Genomic DNA, 24,005 nt, shown 5'->3' on the forward strand with positions numbered 1-24,005 from the left:
GGTAAAGGTACCCCTGCCCATTAGGTCCAGTCATGGCCAACTCTGGGGTTGCGGCACTCATCTCACTTTATTGGCCAAGGGAGCCGGCGTACAGCTTCCGGGTCATGTGGCCAGCATGACTAAGCCGCCTCTGGCGAACCAGAGCAGCGCACGGAAATGCCGTTTACCTTCTCACTGGAGTGGTACCTATTTATCTACTTGCACTTTGACGTGCTTTCGAACTGCTAGGTGGGCAGGAGCTGGGACCAAGCAATGGGAGCTCAACCTGTCACAGTGATTCGAACCGCCGACCTTCTGATTGGCAAGTCATAGGCTCTGTGGTTTAACCCACAGCGCCACCTGCGTCCCTCACATGATCCCTACCACATAGCTAATAGGATGTGGGCAAGGATGGTGGGAAGAAGCTCACAGGTGTTGTCATTCTGTGTCATCTCTCATGCTAAGCTAAATCAATGGTCCAGAAGCAAAAAAAAGACATGGAGAAGCAAAGTGGCTGCAAGGTCCTCTCTGGGACACCCAACATTTGTGTGTCCTCACTAAGCCAAAGTTTGGTTTAGTGTATCATATGAACCAGGCTATTATATTACTGAAATAGGTGCTTTGACTTTCTTTTTCCTGTTTGCAGTCTTTCTGATTGAAAATGCTATATAAATACCTGGAATCTTTTAAAAAAACACAACTTTATAAACATGGTCCTTCCCTCACGGCCTTTTGAGTATAAAGTTTTCTTGGCAGAAATGACCCGAAGCAAAGAGACAGGCAAAAATTACAACTTTACCCCACATTGTTTCCTGAAATATGCAGTGAATTGCTGAATGGGGGGGTGGGGTGGGGAGTATATTAAATGGGAAATGTGTTCAAAGAGCACAAGACAAGCCAATGCATGATGCCCCTGCTGATTATAAAAAATGCTGGCGAACGTGATCCTCTTTCTCTCTAAAGCAGATTATGACTCCCATCTGTGACATATAGGAGAAAATGTGTGAAATGAACCTAATTCTTAAGATAATTGAATCTTACTTTATTTTTTGTAGGAAGCATTGAAGCTTGCAAGAAAAGGAACCAGCATATAAACATTATATGGAAACCCAGCCGGATATGGGCAGGATATAAACTAAACTAAACTAAACTAAACTAAACTAAACTAAACTAAACTAAACTAAACTAAACTAAACTAAACTAAACAAAAATCAATAATAATTAACAGATGATAGAATAAGAACATAGGCCCACCAATGCATCTCAACTTAGATTCCTAAAAAATGGAAGAGTGTTGTCTCTGCCAGCCATGAGATTTCAAAAAGTTTTATCTAAACTTTCCACATTATTGGAAACTCTAATGTCTCCATTTTACACCAATGAGCAGGAAGGCTTCATTCGGAGGACATAGGAAAAGAGGTTGGAAAACGTGTCTTCAAGAGATCCCAGGAGCTCTGTCAGAGAGGGACGTGTCAGCTGTGGACACATTTCCTAACACGTCTTTTCAACACTGCTACCCGTTGTTACTGATACCAGTTATTAGTGTCGCTAATATTTTTGTATAATCTTTCTTTCACTGTCAAAATTGCAAGAAGCATGTTGCAACGGGAACTTTGCAAAGGTGTGACACTAATTTCAAAAGACACAGAAATGTCAAGGCCTTCACAACGGTGGTTTCATCATTTAGTTCCAAGGTAAGTTTATCAAAATGCATGGTCATGGTGTTCTGACAAACAATAGAAGCTAGATCTCTCAGCAAAGGCCTGGATTTAACTAAACTGCTGCGCTTAGCAGAAGCCAGTGCAAGGGCTCCCACTAGCACAACAGGGTTTCCTCCCCTCTTCCCCCTAATTTACTCCAATGGATCATGTACACCCCAGAAAAGCACATGGGGGGGGGGAGAAACAATCAGAAGAGTGCAACACTGAATTCCTCCAAAAGTCTGTTTTGTTTTAAAAAACGGCCAACCCTCATGTCACAGAGTGGGGAAAACCATATTTAGATTATTTCTTCTAGATTTGGAAGCCAGAAAGAATCTAGGCAGTGGACAGAATCTTTTTGCTTCGGTTCCCTGCCCCAACCCATGTCCCCCTACATATATGCTGTCCTGAAAACAAAGTTTGGTGTGCTTTGGGTCTGTAAATAGTTTACATTATCTTGTGCAAGCGACACAATTTGTACACGATTGATTTGCATGTTAATAGGGCTTTTGGAGTAGAATTCTAGAACTCTTTGCTCACCGCCATCTAAAATGGCCTCGTACGAGACTTCCAGCAGCAGTCGGAGCTGAGGGTCCATCGTGTGAGCTTGCTTTGGGTGAACTCCAAAAAAGGAGGCATCAAACTTGCTGATGTCCTTGAGCTTCCCATTTCTCCTGGGCAGTCCGTAAAGTCCTGAAATTTCAAAAGAAGAAAGAAAAATTACATCACGTCTTCTGTGATTAGAAATTGTATCTTGGTTGTGCTAATAATAATATCTGGGCAGCTTCCAATTGAATGTTAAAAAAATACAGCATTAAATATTAAAAACATCCCTAAACAGGGCTGCCTTCAGATGTCTTTTAAAGAGAAGATAGCTACTTATTTCCTTCACATCTGGTGGGAGGGCGTTCCACAGGGCGGGTGCCACTACCGAGAAGGCCCTTTGTCTGGTTCCCTGTAACCTCACTTCTTGCAATGAGGGAACCGCCAGAAGGCCCTTGACACTGGATCTCAGTGTCCTGGCTGAACGATGGGGGTGGAGATGCTCCTTCAGATATACAGGACCGAGGCCGTTTATTATGTATGACACTGCTATTTCTACATCACTTCTGTGATTAGAAATTGCATCTTGGTTGTGCTTATTAGGTATACCACTGCTATTGCTATTTCTATTTGCTATTGTACAAAACTTCTTGCAGAGTTGCTTATGCCATCTGGAGAGTTTGCAAAAGCACCATAGTTTAATTAGGTGTTTTTTTGGTAAAGGCAGACATCATGGAACTTATTTTCCTATTCTCCGAGCTTGTATGTGTTATTTGCTTCCTATTTATACAGGGGGGAAAGCCGGACAAAGATTTGGTTGGATTAATTTAGAACAGTGGTTCCCAACCTTTTTTTAGCCATGCCCCACCTAAGCATCTCTAAAATCCTTATTGCCCCCCACCCCCATGTCATATAATTCTTATTATTCAAAAGGTGAACTCCTATTCACGTGGAGGAAGCGTAAAAGGCCATTCACTTTTAGTAACTCATTCTCGAATTGCCCCTCTTAAAAATCAAATTGCCCTCCTGTGGGGCATGTGCCCCACGTTGGGAACCATGGATTTAGATGGATTCAACCTCTGAGGCAGAAGGATTGAACAGAGTGGTTCCTGTTCCTTAAAGGTCATACAACTCAATGACCCTTAGAGTTCATTCTTTCCAGTGTTTCTGTTTCTCCTGACAACAACTTGTAATTTGTATCCCACCCATCAGACTGGGTTGCCTCAGTTACTCTGTGCGGCTTGCAGCATACAGTGGTACATCGGGTTAAGTAATTCATTCATTCCGGAGGTCCGTTCTTAACCTGAAACTGTTCTTAACCTGAAGCACCACTTTAGCTAATGGGGCCTCCTGCTGCTGCTGTGCCACCGCTGCACGATTTCTGTTCTCATCCTGAGGTAAAGTTCTTAACCCGAGGTGCTATTGGTACCACTGTATATAGGTAAAGGTAAAGGGATCCCTGACTGTTAAGTCCAGTTGTGGCCGACTCTGGGGTTGCAGCGCTCATCTCGCTTTACTGTCCGAGGGAGCCAGCGTTTGTCTGCAGACAGCTTCCGGGTCATGTGGCCAGCATGACTAAGCCGTTTCTGGCGAACCAGAGCAGCGTACGGAAACGCCGTTTACCTTCCCGCCGGAGCAGTACCTATTTATCTACTTGCACTTTGACGTGCTTTCAAACTGCTAGGTTGGCAGGAGCAGGGACCGAACAATGGGAGCTCACCCCGTCATGGGGATTCGAACTGCCAACCTTCTGATTGGCAAGCCCCAGGCTCAGTGGTTTAGACCACAGCGCCACCCGTGTCCCTTCCAGCATATATAAAGCATAGTAAAACATTAAACTTTAAAAAGCTTTCCCATATAGGGCTGCCTTCAGATGTTATACTCCTTAACATCTGATGGGAGGGCATCCCACAGGGAGGGTGCCACTACCGAGAAGGCCATCAAGATCACTAGACCTACCTGGTTTCCATCTCCGGTCATCTTCTGTAACCATGTCCACTCCATTGATCAAATTTTCCCAAAACTCTTGCAAGTTTTCTGATTCTGGCAGCTTCCCTGCTATGCCTGCAACCACCACTTCCTCCATCTCTCAACTTGTCTCTAGACAGCAAGTGGAGAAAAGAAAAATCAGGCCTATGCAGCAATAATGAATCACGCAAGAAAATTACAATGCACTTGTTAAAAAAAATATATATAATTACCAGGGAAACACCGGGCAAATGAATTTCATATACTTTTGAGCAGCAGATCAGATTCTTTTAAAGATATACCTGTAGAACAGACCACATGAGAGCTATTTTATGAGCAGATGTGGTCTTTTATATACCAGCGGGCTTGGAGATCCTAGATGCAAGTGCTGAACTCTAAGTAACTCAATAAACAGCAAGGAACAAAAACTGCTGGAAAGCTATTGGTGCAACAACACAGTGAGTGAAATTATTCAAATAGAGATAGAAGAAGGCTTTAGCCTAAGGAGTTCGTGATTTATAACATCTAATTCCATATCACGGGTGGAACCCAACGTAGTACTATGGCAATTTTTCTACCTGTACAATGATTTCTATCTGTGCAGCTGAACGTTCTCTCCCTTTCCTCCTCCCATGCACAGCCTAAATTTGTTCCATGAGGGCCCCTCCCATGATTCTATATCAATATGTTGGTGGCACCACTTGGGGAATCTTGTAACACTTGGAAAAAGCCTTTCAACACCTTGGCCAAGAATCCACCCTGTCATGTCTATTACTTCCAGCAATAGTAACAGGGTCAAACATATTGCAGTGGCTTCCATCCTAGCCAGTGCTCCGTCCCTCCTCCTGAGGGACTGTCCTTTTAAAATAATTTTATTAATTTTAGTCCATTGTAGTCAGATAACTAGGGACGCAGGTGGCGCTGTGGGTTAAAGCCTCAGCGCCTAGGGCTTGCCGATCGAAAGGTCGCGGTTCGAATCCCTGCGGCGGGGTGCGCTCCCACTGCTCGGTCCCAGCGCCTGCCAACCTAGCAGTTCGAAAGCACCTCCGGGTGCAAGTAGATAAATAGGGACCGCTTACCAGCGGGAAGGTAAACGGCGTTTCCGTGTGCGGCTCTGGCTCGCCAGAGCAGCAATGTCACGCTGGCCACGTGACCCGGAAGTGTCTCCGGACAGCGCTGGCCCCTGGCCTCTTAAGTGAGATGGGCGCACAACCCCAGAGTCTGTCAAGACTGGCCCGTACGGGCAGGGGTACCTTTACCTTTACCTAGTCAGATAACTGCAAATTTAGCAATGTAGCAAAGGGGCACACATCTGGCTTTATGTGAATTTTGTGCTACTAGTGATGAATTGACCGAGATATTATTGGGCAGCAAGTGATTTTTGCTTTAGTGTGTTGTGGGATTAATATTACTATTGACCACGTCACCTGCTGAATAATGGATATATATACTGAATAGAGCTAGTCACGCACTGAGCAGTAACATCATTATGTTTAGGTGCCTATTGAAGGCATGTTTATTCAAGAAGGCTTGCCCCGATGGGTGACCCAACAACTCATGGAATACTGATTGCATACTTGCAGATATGGTTTTGTTGTTTTCTAGCATTTGTAAGATGTTGTTTTATTGGATGGGCTCTAACTAAAATGGGTTCTGTCAACAGAAGCCCACACAAGAACTTCTGCTTGCACAATGGGGTTCCCCCTCTCTTCCCCCACATGTGCCCCCCAAAATTGGGGGGGGAGTCAGGAGAACCCCCAAAACAGCATGCAGGGGGAGGAAAGGGGAGATTGCTCCATCTGACAAGCCAAAATGCTTGCCTTGGTGGAACAATTGTCAGAGTGCAACAATGAAGTGCTCCCGATGTTTTAAGAGCTTTTAAGAAATGATTTCAGAAACTGGGCACTGTGTTTTATCATCTCGTACACTGCTTTGATGAACTCTAGCCATGAATCAGTTTGTAATTTTTTCCCCTGTTGTTGCTGTTGCTATAGATGTTGTCAGCAAATAAAACAACAAAGCAGGTTGACAATCCAGATAATAAAATTCAACATAACATTTCGGTGATCTGTGACATACCTAAAGGTATGGAGGGGAAATATTTGCTTTTAAGTAGTGAGGTAGTATATTTTAGTATATAATAACATAGTTTATATTTAGTTCTGAATGCTAAGGAACCAGTCCAAAACACTTTTTTTTTGGGGGGGGGGGACAAGCTTGACAAGAAACCCTTCAGCTATAAAACTATTGCAGTTCTCCCTTCAATCACTCTGAGCAAGTTTAACTCATTTAAAGCTATTGTTGCTACTCTTCACCAGTCTGTAGGTAGGACTTCCTAGAAGAGATCATCAGAGATAAAAAGGCAAAACTAACTGTTGTAGTCAAAGCTTTCCTTGCCTGTAGTGATTCATAGCAGAGATTTGCTCTGGAGGGCAGAGCTGAGCTTAGAGCTAAAAGTGGGAAGTAGAGTGAAGCAGTGTGAGAGTGAAGAGACTGAGCCTTTCTAGGTCTTACGCCATGTCCTTTTTATTGTGCTTACATTATACAATTTGTGCTGATGATGGTATTGAGGTGGTTACACGCAATCCCACTTTCAATAATGCTCATGCTTGCAAAAGTTCTAGGGTGATCATACCACTTCGTTTCCAATGATGGTATATCCTGTAGCTTTCAGCTGAAATCCTGTCATACCACAAATATTCTGAGCACTTTTTTTTTTTTTTTGGTCCCTCTTTTGTTGTTATAGTGCAAGAATGCCCCTCCAGATGAAAATAGTGCAGTAAAATATGTAAGAAAAAGATAAGCTCATTTAAGGGCAAATGGAATATCAGTGGAAATGCATAATTGAAGACTATAATTCCTGATCATAGTCAGTAAGTTGCAAGCCTGTTCCTGTTGAGGTTGGTATAAAAATACCCCCCTTAATTTTAATGGAAGAGGACTGCAGTCTTCCATAATTATCAGTAACAATTATATTCTTTCATTCATCTATCAAGAAATTCCTTTCCCTTTCCCTTTCCTATGCAGGCAAGTATTCAATGCATACAATGGCATCTAAATACAGTCATACCTCAGGTTACGAACGCTGCAAGTTGTGAGTTTTCGGGATGCGGACCGCACCGAACCCGGAAGTACCGGAACGGGTTACTTCTAGGTTTCGGCGCTTGCACAGAAACACAAAATGACGCCACGTGCATGCACAGAAGCGCCGGATCACGTCACGCATGTGCGCAGACACAGCACTGCGGGTTGCGAATGTGCCTCCCGCACGGATCACGTTCACAACCTGAGGTATGACTACAGCAATTTAGCCTTATTTCTGCGCTGGCTTGTCTTGTTTGGGACATTCAAATGGACATCCATCATGCTAGTAGCACAGCAGGGTCACCCCTCAGCTCCATGAGGTGACTCACACCTACACTGAAGGATGTTCAGAGAGCTCCTTCACATGAGGGGATTCCGATTGGTCCAGTGATGCCCCCTCACACATGAAAGAGCTTTAAATGCATATGTTGGCACACACAGATTCCCAAGCTCGCCAAGGACACAGCTAGTGTGTGGGGGGGGCTATCTCATGCTGCCCTACAGCCCCCCTCCCTCACACTCCTTGTTGTTTAGTGGCATCAATTACACCTTGAATGACCAAAGATTGATTGTTCAGTCACAGGTGTCAACTGTTCTTCTGTAAGATAGTGGGTGGAATTCAACATGGTGCACTTCCAGATTTCCCCCCCTGTTCCCTCTGAATTTGGGGAGCAAGGAGTTCCCTGACACACTCCAGAGACCATTTTTGGGGTGTGGGGCACATGAGGGAAGGAGAGGGGGGAAGAAATGGAAGTCCTTGCACAAAGCTAATGGTGTTGGTTAGGTTGATCCTACATTATATCCCACCTTTCCTCTAAGGCGTTCAAGGTGCATACATGGTTCTTCTCCATTTTGTCCTCACAAGAACCTTGTGAGTTGGGGCAACTCACTACCTCTCAGCTTAGCCTTTTTCATGGGGTTCGTTTGGAGTTAAATGAGGAGAAAAACCATGTACACCACCTTGAGCTCCTTAAAGAAAAGGGTGGGATATAAATCCAATAAATATATAGTCCAGGGGTAGGGCGAGGCCTGTGACTTCCAGATACTGTTGGAGCTACAACTCTACAATTCTATGAGTCTATGGATTCTCATCAGCCTTGGCTGGCATCGCCAGTAGTGGGGACTTGGACTGTGAAGATCCAAATTCAAATCTGCACTCAACCATGTAGTTCACCTTGGGCTAGTCACTGTCTCTCAGCCTAACAAACCTGACATGGTTGCATGATAAAATGGGTGGAGAACCATGCATGCTTCCTGGAGAAAAGGTGGGATATATATATATATATATATATATATATATATATATATATATATATATTAAATCTTCCTAGGTATTCTTTCTCTGGTGTCCACAAGACACTTAAAAGTGATTCAGACAGCAGAACAGAGCAATAATGAAGAGCTCCCTGTTGTACAATATAAAATTTAAAGGCAGCATTAGGGTACATTATTTAATGGAAATGCTATCATCCTAATTTAAAGCAGCAAGCAATTCTACTCCCAGTAAATTCCTAATCATTTTATAATCCAGATGTACCATTGATCATCTGCACATCCCATTCTTCTGGTCGTGCCTATGAAAGCCTAGCCATTTATTTTCACATCCTATGCTCCAGACAACTGGGTCATTTCAAAAATCTGATCCAGTGAGCCCGATAATGATCATGGGTAGGCAAACTAAGGCCCGGGGGCTGGATCCAGCCCAATTGCCTTCTAAATGCAGCCCACAGACAGTCCAGGAATCAGCGTGTTTTTACATGAGTAGAATGTGCCCTTTTATTTAAAATGCATCTCTGGGTTATTTGTGAGGCATAGGAATTTGTTCATTCCCCGCCCCCCCAAAAAAATATAGTCCGGCCCCCCACAAGGTCTAAGGGACAGTGGACCGGCCCCCTGCTGAAAAAGTTTGCTGACCCCTGCTCTTGATGTTGTAGGAATACAGCTCTAATCAGCCCCAGGCAGCAGGGCCAATAAGTTTTTTTCGTTCAGCAACATCTGAAGGGCACAGTACTAACTCCCTCTATAAAGTGAATGATTTGCCTCTGAGGGAGGAAACGTTTCTGTGCTTTGGATCATATGTATCAGAATAAAGCTGAGAAATATTGATCTGCTCAGAATATATGAACTGAGATGGCCAAAGGGAAGAGATATTACAAAGATAAAGCAGAAATCTTTCTATCAGCTTCAGTGATACAATGAAAGACAAGGCAGAGGGAGAGTGGGATGCTAGCTACAGTAATTAAACTCAAAAACACAGGCTGAAGACCAGATAATTATTTTTTTCAGAGAGCTGAAAGTGCTATGAAGTAGGCATTGTACAACCATTTCACTGTCAGGTCTGGAAAATGGGTTTGCTAGGTGCTTTTAGTGTTTCAAGACCAGACCCCATTGCATGCTCAGTCGCATGTAGTTTCACACTCATAAAAACTACTGTCCTGTCTTTCAAAAATGGTTCCTTTCTGGTTTTCTGCTTGCAACCTATTCTATCATCGATCTGATTTTACAGAGTTGCTTAAAATTATCAATCCAGCATCAGGTTTTTCACAGTGTGAACGTATCTGTCCCGTTGTAATTGTGGTCTAATTATATCAGAATGGTGCAAGAGAGAGAATATGAAGATTCAGGGTGGAGCAGAGGCCAGGTATGCAATGTGAGTTTGAAGCAAGGGCAGCTCTATCATTAGGTGAAATGATGTTGTCGTCTCATGCAGCAGATGAGCAATAGCACTTGGCCACCACTTTCTTCATCCATTTCTTCCCTGTGTCTTCTTGGCCTAGTTTTACTTGCTGGTGAATGGCTCACAGATGTCTGCCATAGACTGCGGTGCTGCTGCTGCTGCTGCCCAGTGCCACTTCCTTAGATAGTGAGTGTGGCAAGCTACACATGCTCTGTGGAGTCTGTCTTTGTTAGCCTGGCAACCCTTCAGCTTACTTTTCTGCTCTTCTCCAAAATGGGAAGGCGGGAGAATAGCTTGTCTATCTGCTCATTGGCCAACTGTCCAGGCAAACAATTGGCTGATGGGGGTCCAGCAACACAGAAAGACACATCACATGCTGCATTGTGTCATGGGTGCTGCAGTGGGTGCAGCAGAAACCACCCATCACTCAGGCTGGAGGGAGAAGAGTAGAGACGGCAGAGCAGACAGACACCAGTCACCCAGGCATCCTCTGAGCCAAAACACTGCCATGTGAGCCAAGTAACCAGTCGAGGGGCAGGGTAGGACTGGGCAAGAGTGTTGGAGGCAGATGTTGGGTACACAGTGCCTGTGATGTTGTCTGGGATGAGATGAGGGGCAATTTAGTTTAGGGGGGACGGACATGAATAAGGACATTACAGAGGTGCAAACCAAAGAGGTGCATAAAATTATGCACGGTGTTAAGAAAGTGGCTAGAGAGACATTTTCCTCCCTCTACCATAATGCTAAACCAAAGATTATCCAATGAAGTTGCACATTGGAATATTTGGGACGGACAAAGGGAAGCTCTTCTTCACACACAGTGCAAAATGTTCCTTGGGAAGAGGGATTGTGAAACCACTCTAGGAATTGTGAGGGACACAGAGGTCTCCCAACAACTCTTAGCACCCTTCACAAACTACAGCTCCCAGGATTCTCTGAGAGAATATGACTATTTGAAGTAGCGTTATGGTGCCTTAAATTTATAGTGTGACTGTGGCCTAGGGCACAGACCAGAGGATGGGCAGTTAATTTACAGCATTTGCTCAACCACACATATGCTTAAGTGAGTACAAATAAGTATTACAGTAATTATGTTGCTTCTGAGGGCAGGTTTGCATAAGCAGTCCTCAGCAACCCCAGGTATGCATTAACAGAATATATTATGCATATTAACAGAATATGCATTAACAGAATATAGGTGAGAAGCAGTTCTCATGGTCATAGCAGCACTTTATGACTGGAGGCATAATGATCAACTATCCATCCTAGCTTGGTTCATATTTTACATTTGCCAAAGTGAGCAGGCATTCAATGAGCATTTGAGAACTCTTCATGAACAGAGGAAAGTGTCTATGAAGTAGTCCTTAGCATTTTCTCCCATAGTGTTCCTTTGTGACTGGCCTTTCTGCCGAATTTCACTTCTTCTTTTCCTATTGACTTTGTCAATAAGTTTAAATGATTGCTGTTATGCAAAAGGACCTTGCAACACACCTAGACAGCCTTTGGATTATTTTTGCATGCGTTGAGATTTCTGTAATATCCAGTGCAGTATTACACAGAGCTCTCTCCAATACGGATTTCTGCATTTTCTGATCTGAAATCATCCAAAGGAGGCCACACCATTGCAAGAGGGTACCTTATTTACACAGTATCTGTGCAGCCTTGTGGCACTGTGCTAACTCATTTATCATCCATAATAACCAGTCATTCTCACTGGCATTATGCACTAGTACCTACTTGTTTCATCACAGCACTTTGAGTACATTCATCGTACATTAACTACGCACTTACTCTTTTCTTGTGATTGTCCTGCAAAAGGCCATTTTAAGTGCATTTCAACAGGTTGCTTGTAATTCATTAAGTATCTCCCCCTCCCATTGTTTCTTTTCTTAACTGGAGGATATTTTAAAGATGTGTACTGAAATTCATTTCAAGACTGTGGCTGTGTTTCGACGTCACTATAAACCATGGTTTATTATGTTGTGAATGAGCTTAACCCTAACCTCCCCTGAGTTTTCGGGCTCCCTTCTCCAGCACTGCTGTGAGGGGAATTTCAGATATGTTCACTTTCACTTAATCATTACTTAGCCTATTTTCATTTAGCTAGTTTCATAAACTATGGCTTGAAGGAGGTTGTTTCAAACAAATCATTGTTAAAATTAACCATAGTTTGTCGGGATTAGGCAATGCAACAAGTTGTGGTTAAACAAAGATGCAAGCAAATGTTTCCAGCCATCTCCTGGTGGTTGCACTGGGGACAGGGGAAACCTCCTGAGTCCGGGGGAAGACCGTAGGGCATTCTGGTCCTAAGAAACCATGATTCATCTTTATTATGATATCTGAACACAGCCACACACTGTCCTTTCCAAATTACTCTGCTCCCTCTGAGAAGGGACATCCATCATGGCACATAATGAAGGTATGGATTTTTAAACCAAACCAAACCAAACCAAACCAAACCAAACCAAACCAAACCAAACCAAAGGACTTTAGATAATTAAAGATGACACACTTCTATGTGTATATTTTGAACCTCTTTGATGTAAGCATGTTCACTTCGGGGGCATGGAAAAATTATGTGCTTATTTTGTAGTGTCAGATCAGTGGTTCCTAACTTTGTTTTTATTAAAGGGACTCACCAGCTGAGTGTTGTCTTTGGCAGCCAATCTCTTTATACTGACCTGTGACCATGCAGGGTGGCCAGGTGAAGAAGAGGTCAGGGCTCCTGCACCTCTGATAGTTGCATCAAAGGGAGAGTTTCAGCAGGTGTAACTTGTCATGCAATGTATACATGCCAATATCCTCTGTTCTACAGAGTTACGCACTGTTCTCTTTTATATGCAGCCTCCAGTGACCATGAATACGCTCACAAAAGCCACTTCCTCCTACCCATAAGTCTCCAGTTAAATTAAAATGCTTGAATGTATAGTGTGATCCTAGCTATGTTAACTTAGAAGGAAGTCCCAATGATTTCAGCTGGTTTCACTTGTTCACAGCCAATGCTCTAATCTAGGGTTTCCCAAATTTAGGCCTCCAGCTGTTTTTGGAATAAAAATCCCATCATCCTTGACCACTGGTCCTGCTAGCTAGGGATGATGGGAGTTGGAGTCCAAAAACCACTGGAGACCCAAGTTTGGGAAACCCTGCTCTAATCCTAAACAGACTTTTTAGAGTAAACTCAAAGGGACATGCTCCTGAGTTACCATGCATAGGACTGGGCTGGTACAGTGTAATTCTGTGTTCAGGATTCTTGCTTGCACAAAAGTAAATTCCATTGTGTGAAATGGGGCTTATTCAATCATTGTGTTTAGGATTGTGGCCTGATTTTTCATTTTGGTACCACAAATTCCTGGGCTAGCACATAAATACTTGGGACAGGACATAGCAATAGTTCCTCTAGCTTAGTTTAACAAAACGTGGGTGCATTTGGGCTTAAATGTGAACTTTAAGCAAACGTAAATGAAATGTAAAGAATTAAATAAATAAAACCAATACAACAATCATTTACCCTAACACAGCAAGCAGGGTCAACCTTGACTGAATTGCTTGTAAATCGAGAGATTAAGTTCTTTGCCTCAATTTGTTTCAGTGGGAGAAGGGGAACTTTTGTCACCAATGCAAGCTGCAGTACTTCTCAGTTCCTAGAGACATTAAATAAATGTTCGTTGTTTTTAGATTCTTCTAAGCAAGGTTGAGAACGTATGACAAAAAGGGAAGTATTCTGACTTCCTTGGTTTGGAATCTTACTTCAGACACTTAGGACAACAGATTTGAGGATAAGCACACAAAAAACACAGACAAGGACAACTTTGCCACGGAGCTGGGTTAGCAAAGGGGGGCGTGGTACTAGTTATCCTCTATGATTTAAAATATCTAGTAAGATAAATTGCTGTAGGACACTTTTTGTCTTTAAATTCTCCATGTTGCATGACTATGTTACCGTATAAAGTAATTTAAAAAACAGAGAAATAAGAGAACTACCTTATTTTACCTGTTTTTATGCAAGTCTGAATAAAATTAACAGGCTGTAATACAAATAGCTCAAATTGCATTACAACTGCATCCCTTAGCTCTGAGATGGACAGAGTAAGGCTGTAGGATCATACTGCCGAGCTGAGGAATATGAATACAAGGTTACATTACGAGAACAATAGAATAATCACAAGCTCTGTGAATGTCCTGAAACAAAGAGAAAATCCTTCCCAATGCTGAGCAGAAATTGCTGACTTTTATTAGCTACCTGAGAAGAAGTGAAAGACTTGGGTTGCAAGTGACGAAGTAGAAACTATCTGGTGTCCTCATTTCCTAATGTCACAATAGAGACAGCAGAGAATATCTACTGCATGTCATATACCTTTCAAACTCTCCTTCTCTGTGCTTCTGCATATTAAAGGTAAGAGCTGGAAATTCAGGGGGGAGAAAACCCCCCCTTTTTACCTAGATCTGCTGAAATAATGGGCTTCAGTGTGCCAGTGTAACTGTCTTCCTTGCCTGGTATCAAAATGGCTGGATGCAGAACACTTACAATGCAGCAAGGCTTAGCCTCCATCTCCCTTATTGCCAAACACTCCTCCCCCTTTTTATTCCATAACCTCAATACCGGGGGAGGGGGGGGAACCACACCTCAAATCAACTTCACTGCTACCACATTACATCACAAAATTTCAAAGGCAGCAATTTACCTCTGCAATTTTATTCTGCCGTTAATTAAAAAATAATAAAATTAAATTTGAAAAACACACACTGTTGTTGTTTTAATCTCAAGAGCCACAGCTTTTGTTCGTTCCCCACAGAGCTGGCTATCAAAATGGAGAACCAAAACCTGAGCTAGCATCGGAAGCTTCTCCGGTGTTACTTCTGAAAGATGTTGCGCTCAAGCCGCAGAGCCACCGGATCCCACCCGCTTGCGCCTCCAAGGCCTCCTCCGGGTCCGAGCTGATTTCACTTGGGAGGGCTCATCCAACACCTGAAAATGGATGTCGCCTTCCGATTTCGAAGACGGGCCCGGACGACCTATTCAAAACAGACGTATTTCAGTCTGCCTAGATTTGCACAACTCTATTTGCATAAGGAGGGTGGGAAAATGAAAACGCATTTAGAGATCTGGTGCCGCCAAGGCCGGTTCCCCTCCCCCACGCCGGGAGAGGAGGAGGAGGAGGAGGAGGAGGAGGAGAAGGAAGAGATCATGGCTGCTTCCAAAGGGGCCAAACCAGCCCCAGCGGGCAAAGGCACCGAGGGCATCCAGAGGGCCCCCATCAAGCCGAGGACAGCCCTAGAGGCGCCCCAAAGTGCGCAGCAGCTCTAGCCGGCTGCTCCGTTTCATTCATACAAGCGCCATCCGGAGAGGAGGGCTGCCTCTCCCTCCATCCCGGCAACCCGAGCCGGTTACCTGCTCAGGTCCTTGAGATCGGCAGCCACCGCTGGAAGGTGATCGGCGAAGGAGGCGCGCTGAAAAGCCCCGCTGCTGCTGCTGCTGCTGCTACGCTGCCGGCCGCCAAGTCCCTCTCTCCCTCCTCGTCGGTGCCCGATGCGTAACTGAGGCTGCCCGCGCCGCCTATCTGCGCTCCGCGTCCCTTTCTCACTGTCTCCCTCTAGCTCTCGGCGCTTATTTAAACAGCCACCACCTCCGGTGGCCACGCCACATGGGCTGACAGCTTTGCTCCTCGCCGCAGTCCAATGAGAGCTGGGGCTGGGCCTCCCGGCGCAGACCCTGGGGCGATGCCAGCCCCCTGGCTCACGGCAGCCTCTCGCCATCGCCGCGCGGAGGAGGAAGCAGCGAGCCAAAGAGCAGCGCCCGCCGAGCACGCGCTGCCCCATACTCAGCCCGAATGCCCAAAAGCGCAACGGTGCCTGGCAGGAACTGGGCCAGCCGGCCGGCCTGCCCCGCGCGGCGGCGCATCACATGCCCGGGGGAAGCCTCCCCGCACGCACCGGCGTGACCAGGCCTGCCCTCGACCTGCGGGATCGCCCCGTCTGTACCTTATTTTCGAGTTTCGTAGGGATCCCCCCACGGAACTGAATCCCCGGTGGGGGGGGGGTCAAGCCTGGATAGCCCAGTCGCTTAGAGCCTGGCGGTGCTGATAACGCGCAAGTTGCGGGTTCAAGCCCGCGTTGCAGAGGGTTGGACTAGATGATCCTTAGGACCCTCTGCGATTGTGTGGGAGCCATTCCTAGGCACCCCGATTTATCAACACACCCACCCACCCCGTCGAGGGCGGGGGGGGGGGAGTTAACTAGTTTGGGCCTGGGATGTGTGAAGGGCCCTGCGCGTGTCCTTGCTTCGTGGTGGGCTCTGCAGCGCCACCCACAGGCACTTCTGCCCCCGAGGATGCGCTTCCTCTGCTCGGCCAGCCCGCTAGGGGAAGCCGGCGCCTCCAACCTTGCGGCGCTGCCTCTTTTTTCAGCGTCTGGGAAGTAAATTAAAACAAATCAGCCCGCCTCTCTCGGGGGAGCAGATGGACCGAGGTGCTTGGTGCGCGCTGATGCGCTGCTGGAAATACTCGACGTGAAGGAGATTTGGCTTTCTGGGAGAGAAGTGCACTTAACCCCCCCCCCCACCGCCTTGTTGTTGTTGTTATTGGTGTAACCTCGTAGCATCCCCCCCCCCCCCGCTATTGCTGCGAAAGGGGAAGAATTAATTAGGCTGATCTCTCCCTGGCTTTGCCGAGCGCGCGGCCTACAGGGGAGAAAGGAAGCAACTGGTGTCCCCGGGAGCTGAGCGCGGCGCGCTGCTTGCCTCGTTACACTCTGACCGAGTTCTTCCCCCGTCCCCTCCCGACAGAACCCGGCAAATGCAATGTACAAAAGAGAACCACACTTTCTTTAGGGGCCTAAAGTCATTGATTGGAGGTGTCCAATCAGGGGGAAGGGGGATGTAGGAGTGTACGTTGCCTGGCCAATCTGAGAGGCTGTGTGGGTGTTGCTAGGAGATAGGGTGATGTGGTGACTGTATTGAAGGGGATGGCTCTGTTTAGGAAATGAAGCTGATGGTGATGCAAGAAAGCGCCTGTGAATTGTGGCTTATTTCAGGTCATTCACCTCAGAAGAGTGCGAGCTTCCTCGGTTACTACAGTTCAGCCTTTAAAGCAGACTCTGGCTCTGTTAAATGGGCTCCCGGGATTATGTTCTCTCTACACGGGAGTATAGAGTCCCAGGCGACAGTTAACTAGCTTTCCTTACGGTTTGGGAACAAATAATGGTCTCCTCACGGAAGGCATCACGAGCTTTTCTTTGCCTCTCCGGATCTGGAGGGGAGAAAGGCTTCTCACCTCAGTTTTAGGGTTGAGAACTTGTATGATCTTGTTCTGCTGGCGCTGAGGTCTATTGCTGTCTGCTTTCCTTCGCCTCCTTCCCAGAAATAGAGCGAGCTCTGAATTTAACTCCGCACTGATCCACTCCCACTTGCTTCTCTGAAATGTAATACTCCCTTATAATGCAACACAATAAAGCAGCCACCCATATCCACCTACCCTTCCTGTAAATGCTTAATCTTAAAGTGACTTCTTAGGTTCTTAAGAAGAGGCCTGCTGTCTCTTCTCACAGTGGCCAAGCAGAGGCCTATGGGAAGCACAGAACCACAAAATGAAAAGGAGGATGAGCCTAACATCCCTTTATTATTCAGTATGGTCACTTTGTGAATTATATCCTTGCTTGCTCCAAGCTGTACTGTATTTCAAAACAGCATGGTATGGTTTTGGACCAGAACTGAGGAGACCCACACAGAACTTCCCATTCAGCCATGAATCTCATTGGGCAACTTGCCTAGTTTTCTCTCAGCCTAACCTAATTCACAGGCTTGTCAGGATAAATTGGGGAGGGGAGTATCATGTCTGCTTCCCATGAGTAATCCTGTTTATTTTTTTCCATGTGGTGTAGAGTCATTTCTAAAAAGAAGGAAAACAGCAACTTCCAGGGCCCCATTATTTCTTTTCTCTCATATTTATCATTTTTATGTTCATGCTTATTCCCCAAAATAAACATCATAATCATGTATTTATTTATATATGTACTTCTTGGTGCCAAAAGAGGCTTTCAAGTGGTATATTAGAATAAGAAGTGTTATTTTATATGTTAGATTGGGAAAACTGATTTCCCAGTGATAATAGTTTCCTTTCCATTCTCGTGACTTGGGATATTCTATGGAACCCAGCTTCATGGTAACACGACGTGGGAGCAAAGAGGTCATGATTTAAATGGGTAGATCCCATGGCCTCTCAGTATCAATGCATATTGTTATTAAAATGATCCATATTTTATTTGCTTGGTGAGATTTTGCCACCTGTATCCATCTGGATTCTCAATGTACCACCAACCCAGGCTTGAAGGCTAGGAAGGAGGAGTTGCTGTATTCTATAAGAATCCCTTCTCCTTGCCCAGGTGGATTCTAATTTTGTCTCCCTGCTTTAACTGATAAAGGTGTTGTTTGATCTGCTGTTGTAGAGTTGTTCATCCACATTGAGGCCATCTTGTTTTGGGTGCCTTTGAGTATAGATAGGTACTGTATTTTTTGCCCTATAGGACGCACCGGCCCATAGGATGCACCTAGATTTTTTTTTGGGGGGGGAATAAAGGGAAAAAAATATTTTTCCCCCCCGGCACGGGGCTGGGGCGGGGGAAGCCCAAGCTTTCCCCGACCCCAGCCCCCAGAAGGGAGCCAGAGCGATGCCGAAGCTGCGCGCAGCTTCAGCATCGCTCTGGAAGCTTGCCGGGCTGGGGGTATAGCTTCCTGAAGCCTGCATTCGCCCCATAGGACACACACACATTTCCCCCTCATTTTTGGAGGGGAAAAAGTGCGTCCTATAGGGCGAAAAATACGGTATATATATAATTTTTATTTTTCAAGGGTGCACAGTACTTCATGACCACCATGACAACCAATAGACTGTTCCAACAAAGCCTCACACTGCAAATTGTGAGTCACACTGTTGTTCTTGACAGGGCAGGAATATGGTGGTTTGGATGTGGCAGACCATTCATGGCTCCACAGTATGTTGACATGGTTTACTTAGAACAATGCTTTTTCAGACTCTTTTCTACCTGAGATACATTGGTTACATCTGAATCATCCGGATTCATGAAGGAGAGGCACCAGGGCTTTGTTCGTTTTCCCTTCACCAGCAGCCTGAACCTAGAGCAGGCCACTCAAAAGGATTGTTTTCTGGTTCAGATGCACTTCTGTGCAATCACATGATGGGCATTAAATACCACAACCCTACACAGGAAACCTATTGATTGTTAGTTACATGGTTCCAGCTTTTTATCTAGAATACGTCATGAAATCAATTGTCCACAGCAAAGCCCTACAACTGCATCTGTTCAGATTCACCAGACAGAAGGTCACAGCTTTAAAATTTACATTAGCTTTTCCCGGACTACATTTGTCTCCCAACAAAATAGAAATAACAATAGATCATGGCCAGACTGGTACCCAGGAATAATTTACTAGAGCACAGACTTAGAGGAGAAAATGACAGAACACCCTTGTCACTTTCAGTTTCCAACTGAAACCACTTATATATACCATATTTTTCGTCCCATAGGACACTCCGTCCCATAGGACGCACCTAGTTTTTTTGGGGGGAAATAAAGGAATTTTTTTTCCTTTTATTTCCCCCCAAAACCAGGTCAGGGAAACCAAACCAGGTCGGGGAACAGCGGGATGGCGGTGCTGCGCCTCCCCGCTGTCCCCCGAGCTTGTGGGGCTGGCCGATGTCTGCCCGAAGCGCAGGGCGCTCTGCTCCAGGGCGCCCCACGCTCCGTGCAGCAGGCCGCTATCCGCAGCCTAGGGAGCCCTCCGGGAATTCCGGCAGGGCTCCCCAGGTTGCGGATGTCTGCTCTGCTTCAGGGCGCCCCGCGCGCCGGGCGGCAGGCTGCTATCCGCAGCCTAGGGAGCCCTGCGGGAACTCCCACTGGCTCCCCAGGCTTGCTGATATCTTCCTGAAGTCTGGAGAGCAAGAGGGGTCGGTGTGCACCGACCCCTCTCGCTCTCCAAGCTTCAGCGAAAGCCTGTATTCGCCCCATAGGACGCACACAGATTTCCCCTTCATTTTTGGAGGGGAAGAAGTGCATCCTATAGGGCGAAAAATACGGTATATCACCCATGTTTTACAATCCATCCTGAGGAATAACATTGATAGGTCTGTAATTGTTTAGATGCAGCTCCTTTCCAGCCTAAAACAGCTGATCATGACCACTAACATTTGACATAATAGAGATACAGACACACAGATGAGAACTTGTGGCAGATTCAGATGCCATCTTTTACCGATGTCTAGTCTAGCAAACCCCTTCATGGATCACTGCCTTGCCGTGGTGAAGGGGCTTGAATAACTCAGAGAAGCTATGAACTATGCCGAGCAGGGCACCCAAGATGAACAGGTCATAGTGGAGAGTTTTGACCAAACGTGCTCCACCTGGAGGAGGAACTGGCAAGCCACTCCAGTATCCCTGCCAAGAAAACTCCATGGACAAAGACAACAGGCATATAAAAGTTATGACGCTGGAAGATGAGCCCCTCAGGTCGGAAGGCGTCCAACATGCTACTGGGGAAGAGCGGAGGACAAGTACAAGTAGATCCAGAGCTGATGAAGAAGCTGGGTCAAAGCCGAAAGGAAGAGCTCAGTTGCGGATATGCCTGGAAGCGAAAGGAAAGTCCAATGCTGTAAAGAAAAATATTGCATAGGAACCTGGAATGTAAGAACCATGAACCTGGGTAAGTTGGATGTGGTAAAAAATGAGATGGCAAGAATAAATATTGACATCCTGGGCATCAGTGAACTAAAATGGACGGGAATGGGCGAATTCAGTTCGGATGACTATCATATCTACTACTGTGGGCAAGAAACCCGTAAAAGAAATGGAGTGGCCCTCATAGTCAACAAAAGAGTTGCGAAAGCTGTACTGGGATCTAATCTCAAAAATGATAGAATGATCTTGATACGAATCCCAGGCGGACCTTTTAACATCACAGTAATCCAAGTTTATGCACCAACTACTGGTGCTGAAGAAACTGAAATTGGCCAATTCTATGAAGACTTACAAGACCTTATAGAAGTGACACCAAAGAAGGATGTTCTTCTCATTATAGGGGATTGGAATGCTAAAGTAGGGAATAAAGAGATAAAAGGAACAACTGGCAAGTTTGGCCTTGGAGATCAAAACGAAGCAGGGCAAAGATAATAGAGTTCTGTCAAGAGAACAAGCTGGTCATCACAAACACGCTTTTCCAACAACATAAGAGAGGACTCTACACATGGACATCAACAGATGGGCAGCATCGAAATCAGATTATATTCTCTGCAGCCAAAGATGGAGAAGCTCTATACAGTCAGCAAAAACAAGACCTGGAGCTGACTGTGGCTCAGATCATCAGCTTCTTATAGCAAAATTCAAGCTTAAACTGAAGAAAGTAGGAAAAACCACTGGGCTGGTAAGATAAAATCTAAACCAAATCCCTTATGAATACACAGTGGAAGTGAGGAACAGGTTTAAGGATTTAAATTTGCTGGACAGAATGCCTGAAGAACTATGGGTGGAGGCTCGCAACATTATACAGGAGGCAGCAGCGAAAACCATCCCAATGAAAAAGAAATGCAAGAAAACAAAGTGGCTGTCCAATGAGGCCTTACAAATAGCGGGGGAGAGAAGGCAAGCAAAATGCGAGGGAGATAGTGAAAGATACAGGAAATTGAATGCAGATTTCCAAAAAATAGCAAGGAGAGACAAGAAGGCCTTCTTAAATGAGCAATGCAAAGAAATAGAGGAAAACAACAGAATGGGAAGAACCAGAGATCTGTTCAAGAAAATTGGAGATATGAAAGGAACATTTCGTACAAAGATTACCATAATAAAGGACAAAAGTGGTAAGGACCTAACAGAAGCAGAAGACATCAAGAAGAGGTGGCAAGAAATACACAGAGGAATTATACCAGAAAGATATGGATGGCTCGTACACCTCAGGTAGTGTGGTTGCTGACCTTGAGCCAGACATCCAGCCATGATATCCTTCTGAGTAGCCTGTTTAGCTGAAGAACTGGGGGCATGGTGTTTTGGTGGTTCCATTCCCACCTGAAAGGCAGATTCCAGAAGGTGGAACTAGTAGATTACCTCTAGGTAGGTATGCTGTTGCATTCTACAGGGGTCTGTCTTGTCTTGTTCCCCATTCTGTTTGACATCTACAGTGAGTGAAGTCATTGGTGAAGTCATTGGTTTTGCTCCTTCCTCCTGGGCTGTGTTCAGAAAGTGGTGGTGGGGGATGAGTGCTCAGACCCCTGGGCTCTCATTTGTGGGGTGCCTCAGGGTTCTGTCCTCTCCCCCATGCTTTTCAACATCTACATGCAGCCGCTGGGAGAGATCATCAGGGGGCTTGGCCTGGGTGTTCATCAGTATGCGGATGATACCCAGCTTTACCTCTTTTAAATCAGAACCAGTGAAGGCTGTGAAGGTTCTGTGTGAGTGTCTGGAGGTGGTTGGAGGATGGATGGCAGCTGACAGATTGAGGTTGAATCCTGACAAGACAGAAGTACCGTTTTTGGGGGACAGGAGGCGGGCAGGTGTGGAGGATTCCCTGGTCCTGAGTGGGGTAACTGTGCCCCTGAAGGACCAGGTGCGCAGCCTGGGAGTCATTTTGGACTCACAGCTGTCCATAGAGGCACAGGTCAAATCTGTGTCCAGGGCAGCTGTTTACCAGCTCCATCTGGTACATAGGCTGAGACCCTATCTGCCTGCGGACTGCCTCACCAGAGTGGTGCATGCTCTGGTTATCTCCCTCTTGGACTACTGCAATGTGCTCGACGTGGGGCTAGATTTGAAGGTGACCCGGAAACTACAACTAATCCAGAATGCGGCAGCTAGACTGGTGACTGGGAGCGGCCGCCGAAACCATATAACACCGGTCTTGAAAGACCTACATTGGCTCCCAGTACATTTCCGAGCACAATTCAAAGTGTTGGTGCTGACCTTTAAAGCCCTAAACGGCCTCGGTCCAGTATATCTGAAGGAGCGTCTCCACCCCCATCGTTCTACCCAGACACTGAGGTCCAGTACCGAGGGCCTTCTGGCGATTCCCTCACTGCGAGAAGCCAAGTTACAGGGAACCAGGCAGAGGGCCTTCTCGGTAGTGGTGCCCTCCCTGTGGAATCCCCTCCCACCAGATGTCAAAGAGAACAACAACTACCAAACTTTTAGAAGACATCTGAAGGCAGCCCTGTTTAGGGAAGCTTTTAATGTTTGATGTATTACAGTATTTAAAAAAAAAAAAAATGGAAGCCGCCCAGAGTGGCTGGGGAAGTCCAGCCAGATGGGCAGGGTATAAATAATAATAAATTATTATTATTATTATTATTATTATTATTATTATTATTATTATTATCATCATCATCATCATCATCATCATTTGGGGTTTTGGAGTGGAGTATCATGAATATGCTGATGTAACCCACCTCTGTATCTTTTTAACATATTTTTCATATAAGAGCATGATAATTTTATTGGCGGTTAAGAGCTTATAAACTGATGCTTAGTCCTGGTAAAATAGTTACAGTTTATGAACAATTAATCAGTTTAGGCAAGGGATGTTAATCTGTTCTATACGGGGTTGCATTCCATCCTACAGGACTAGAGTTTTGGTGTGCTCCTAGATCCAGCCTTGTTACTAGAGACCCAAGTGGCTTCAGTAGCACAGAATGCCTTTCATCCGCTGAGACTGGTGCAACAATTGTGACTCTTCCTGGGCAGAGATACCCTGACTAAAACAATCCATGCAAAAGCCCTACTCAAATTATAGAGGGAAGAACTGAGGCATGGCATGCACAGCCCATTTCAATGCTGCTCATACCCCCAACTCATCTTATGAAACATCTTACTCCCCCTCCCTCCCTCAAGGGAAAATCTCAGTGCTTGTAGTCCATGCCCATCATTCTTGAGAAGCCTTCTGCCACCTTTCCCTTTCTTTCTTCCTATCTGTTTGTCCTTTGGGAAAGGTGGAGGGGTAGGGCGGTGGACAGTGCAGCTGTGCTCTTTTATATACAGAGAAACTGTAGGAACTGTTCAATAAG

General features: G+C 45.5%; 1 protein-coding gene across 1 annotated transcript in view; it reads right to left on the minus strand.

Moving 5' to 3' along the window:
* FASN (fatty acid synthase) overlaps positions 1 to 15,538 on the minus strand; it is a 64,054-nt gene extending 48,516 nt beyond the window's left edge. Inside the window, exons 1-3 of the mRNA XM_079967353.1 lie at positions 15,341 to 15,538; positions 4,182 to 4,322; positions 2,220 to 2,372 (exon numbers count right to left, since the gene is read on the minus strand). Coding sequence (XP_079823479.1) covers positions 2,220 to 2,372; positions 4,182 to 4,308 — 280 coding nt within the window. The 5' untranslated portion in view covers positions 4,309 to 4,322; positions 15,341 to 15,538. The remainder of the gene's footprint in view (positions 1 to 2,219; positions 2,373 to 4,181; positions 4,323 to 15,340) is intronic.
* Between the last annotated feature and the right edge of the window lie 8,467 nt (positions 15,539 to 24,005).

Source organism: Podarcis cretensis (assembly GCF_951804945.1).
Source record: "Podarcis cretensis genome assembly, chromosome: 2".
Classification (NCBI taxonomy): domain Eukaryota; kingdom Metazoa; phylum Chordata; class Lepidosauria; order Squamata; family Lacertidae; genus Podarcis; species Podarcis cretensis.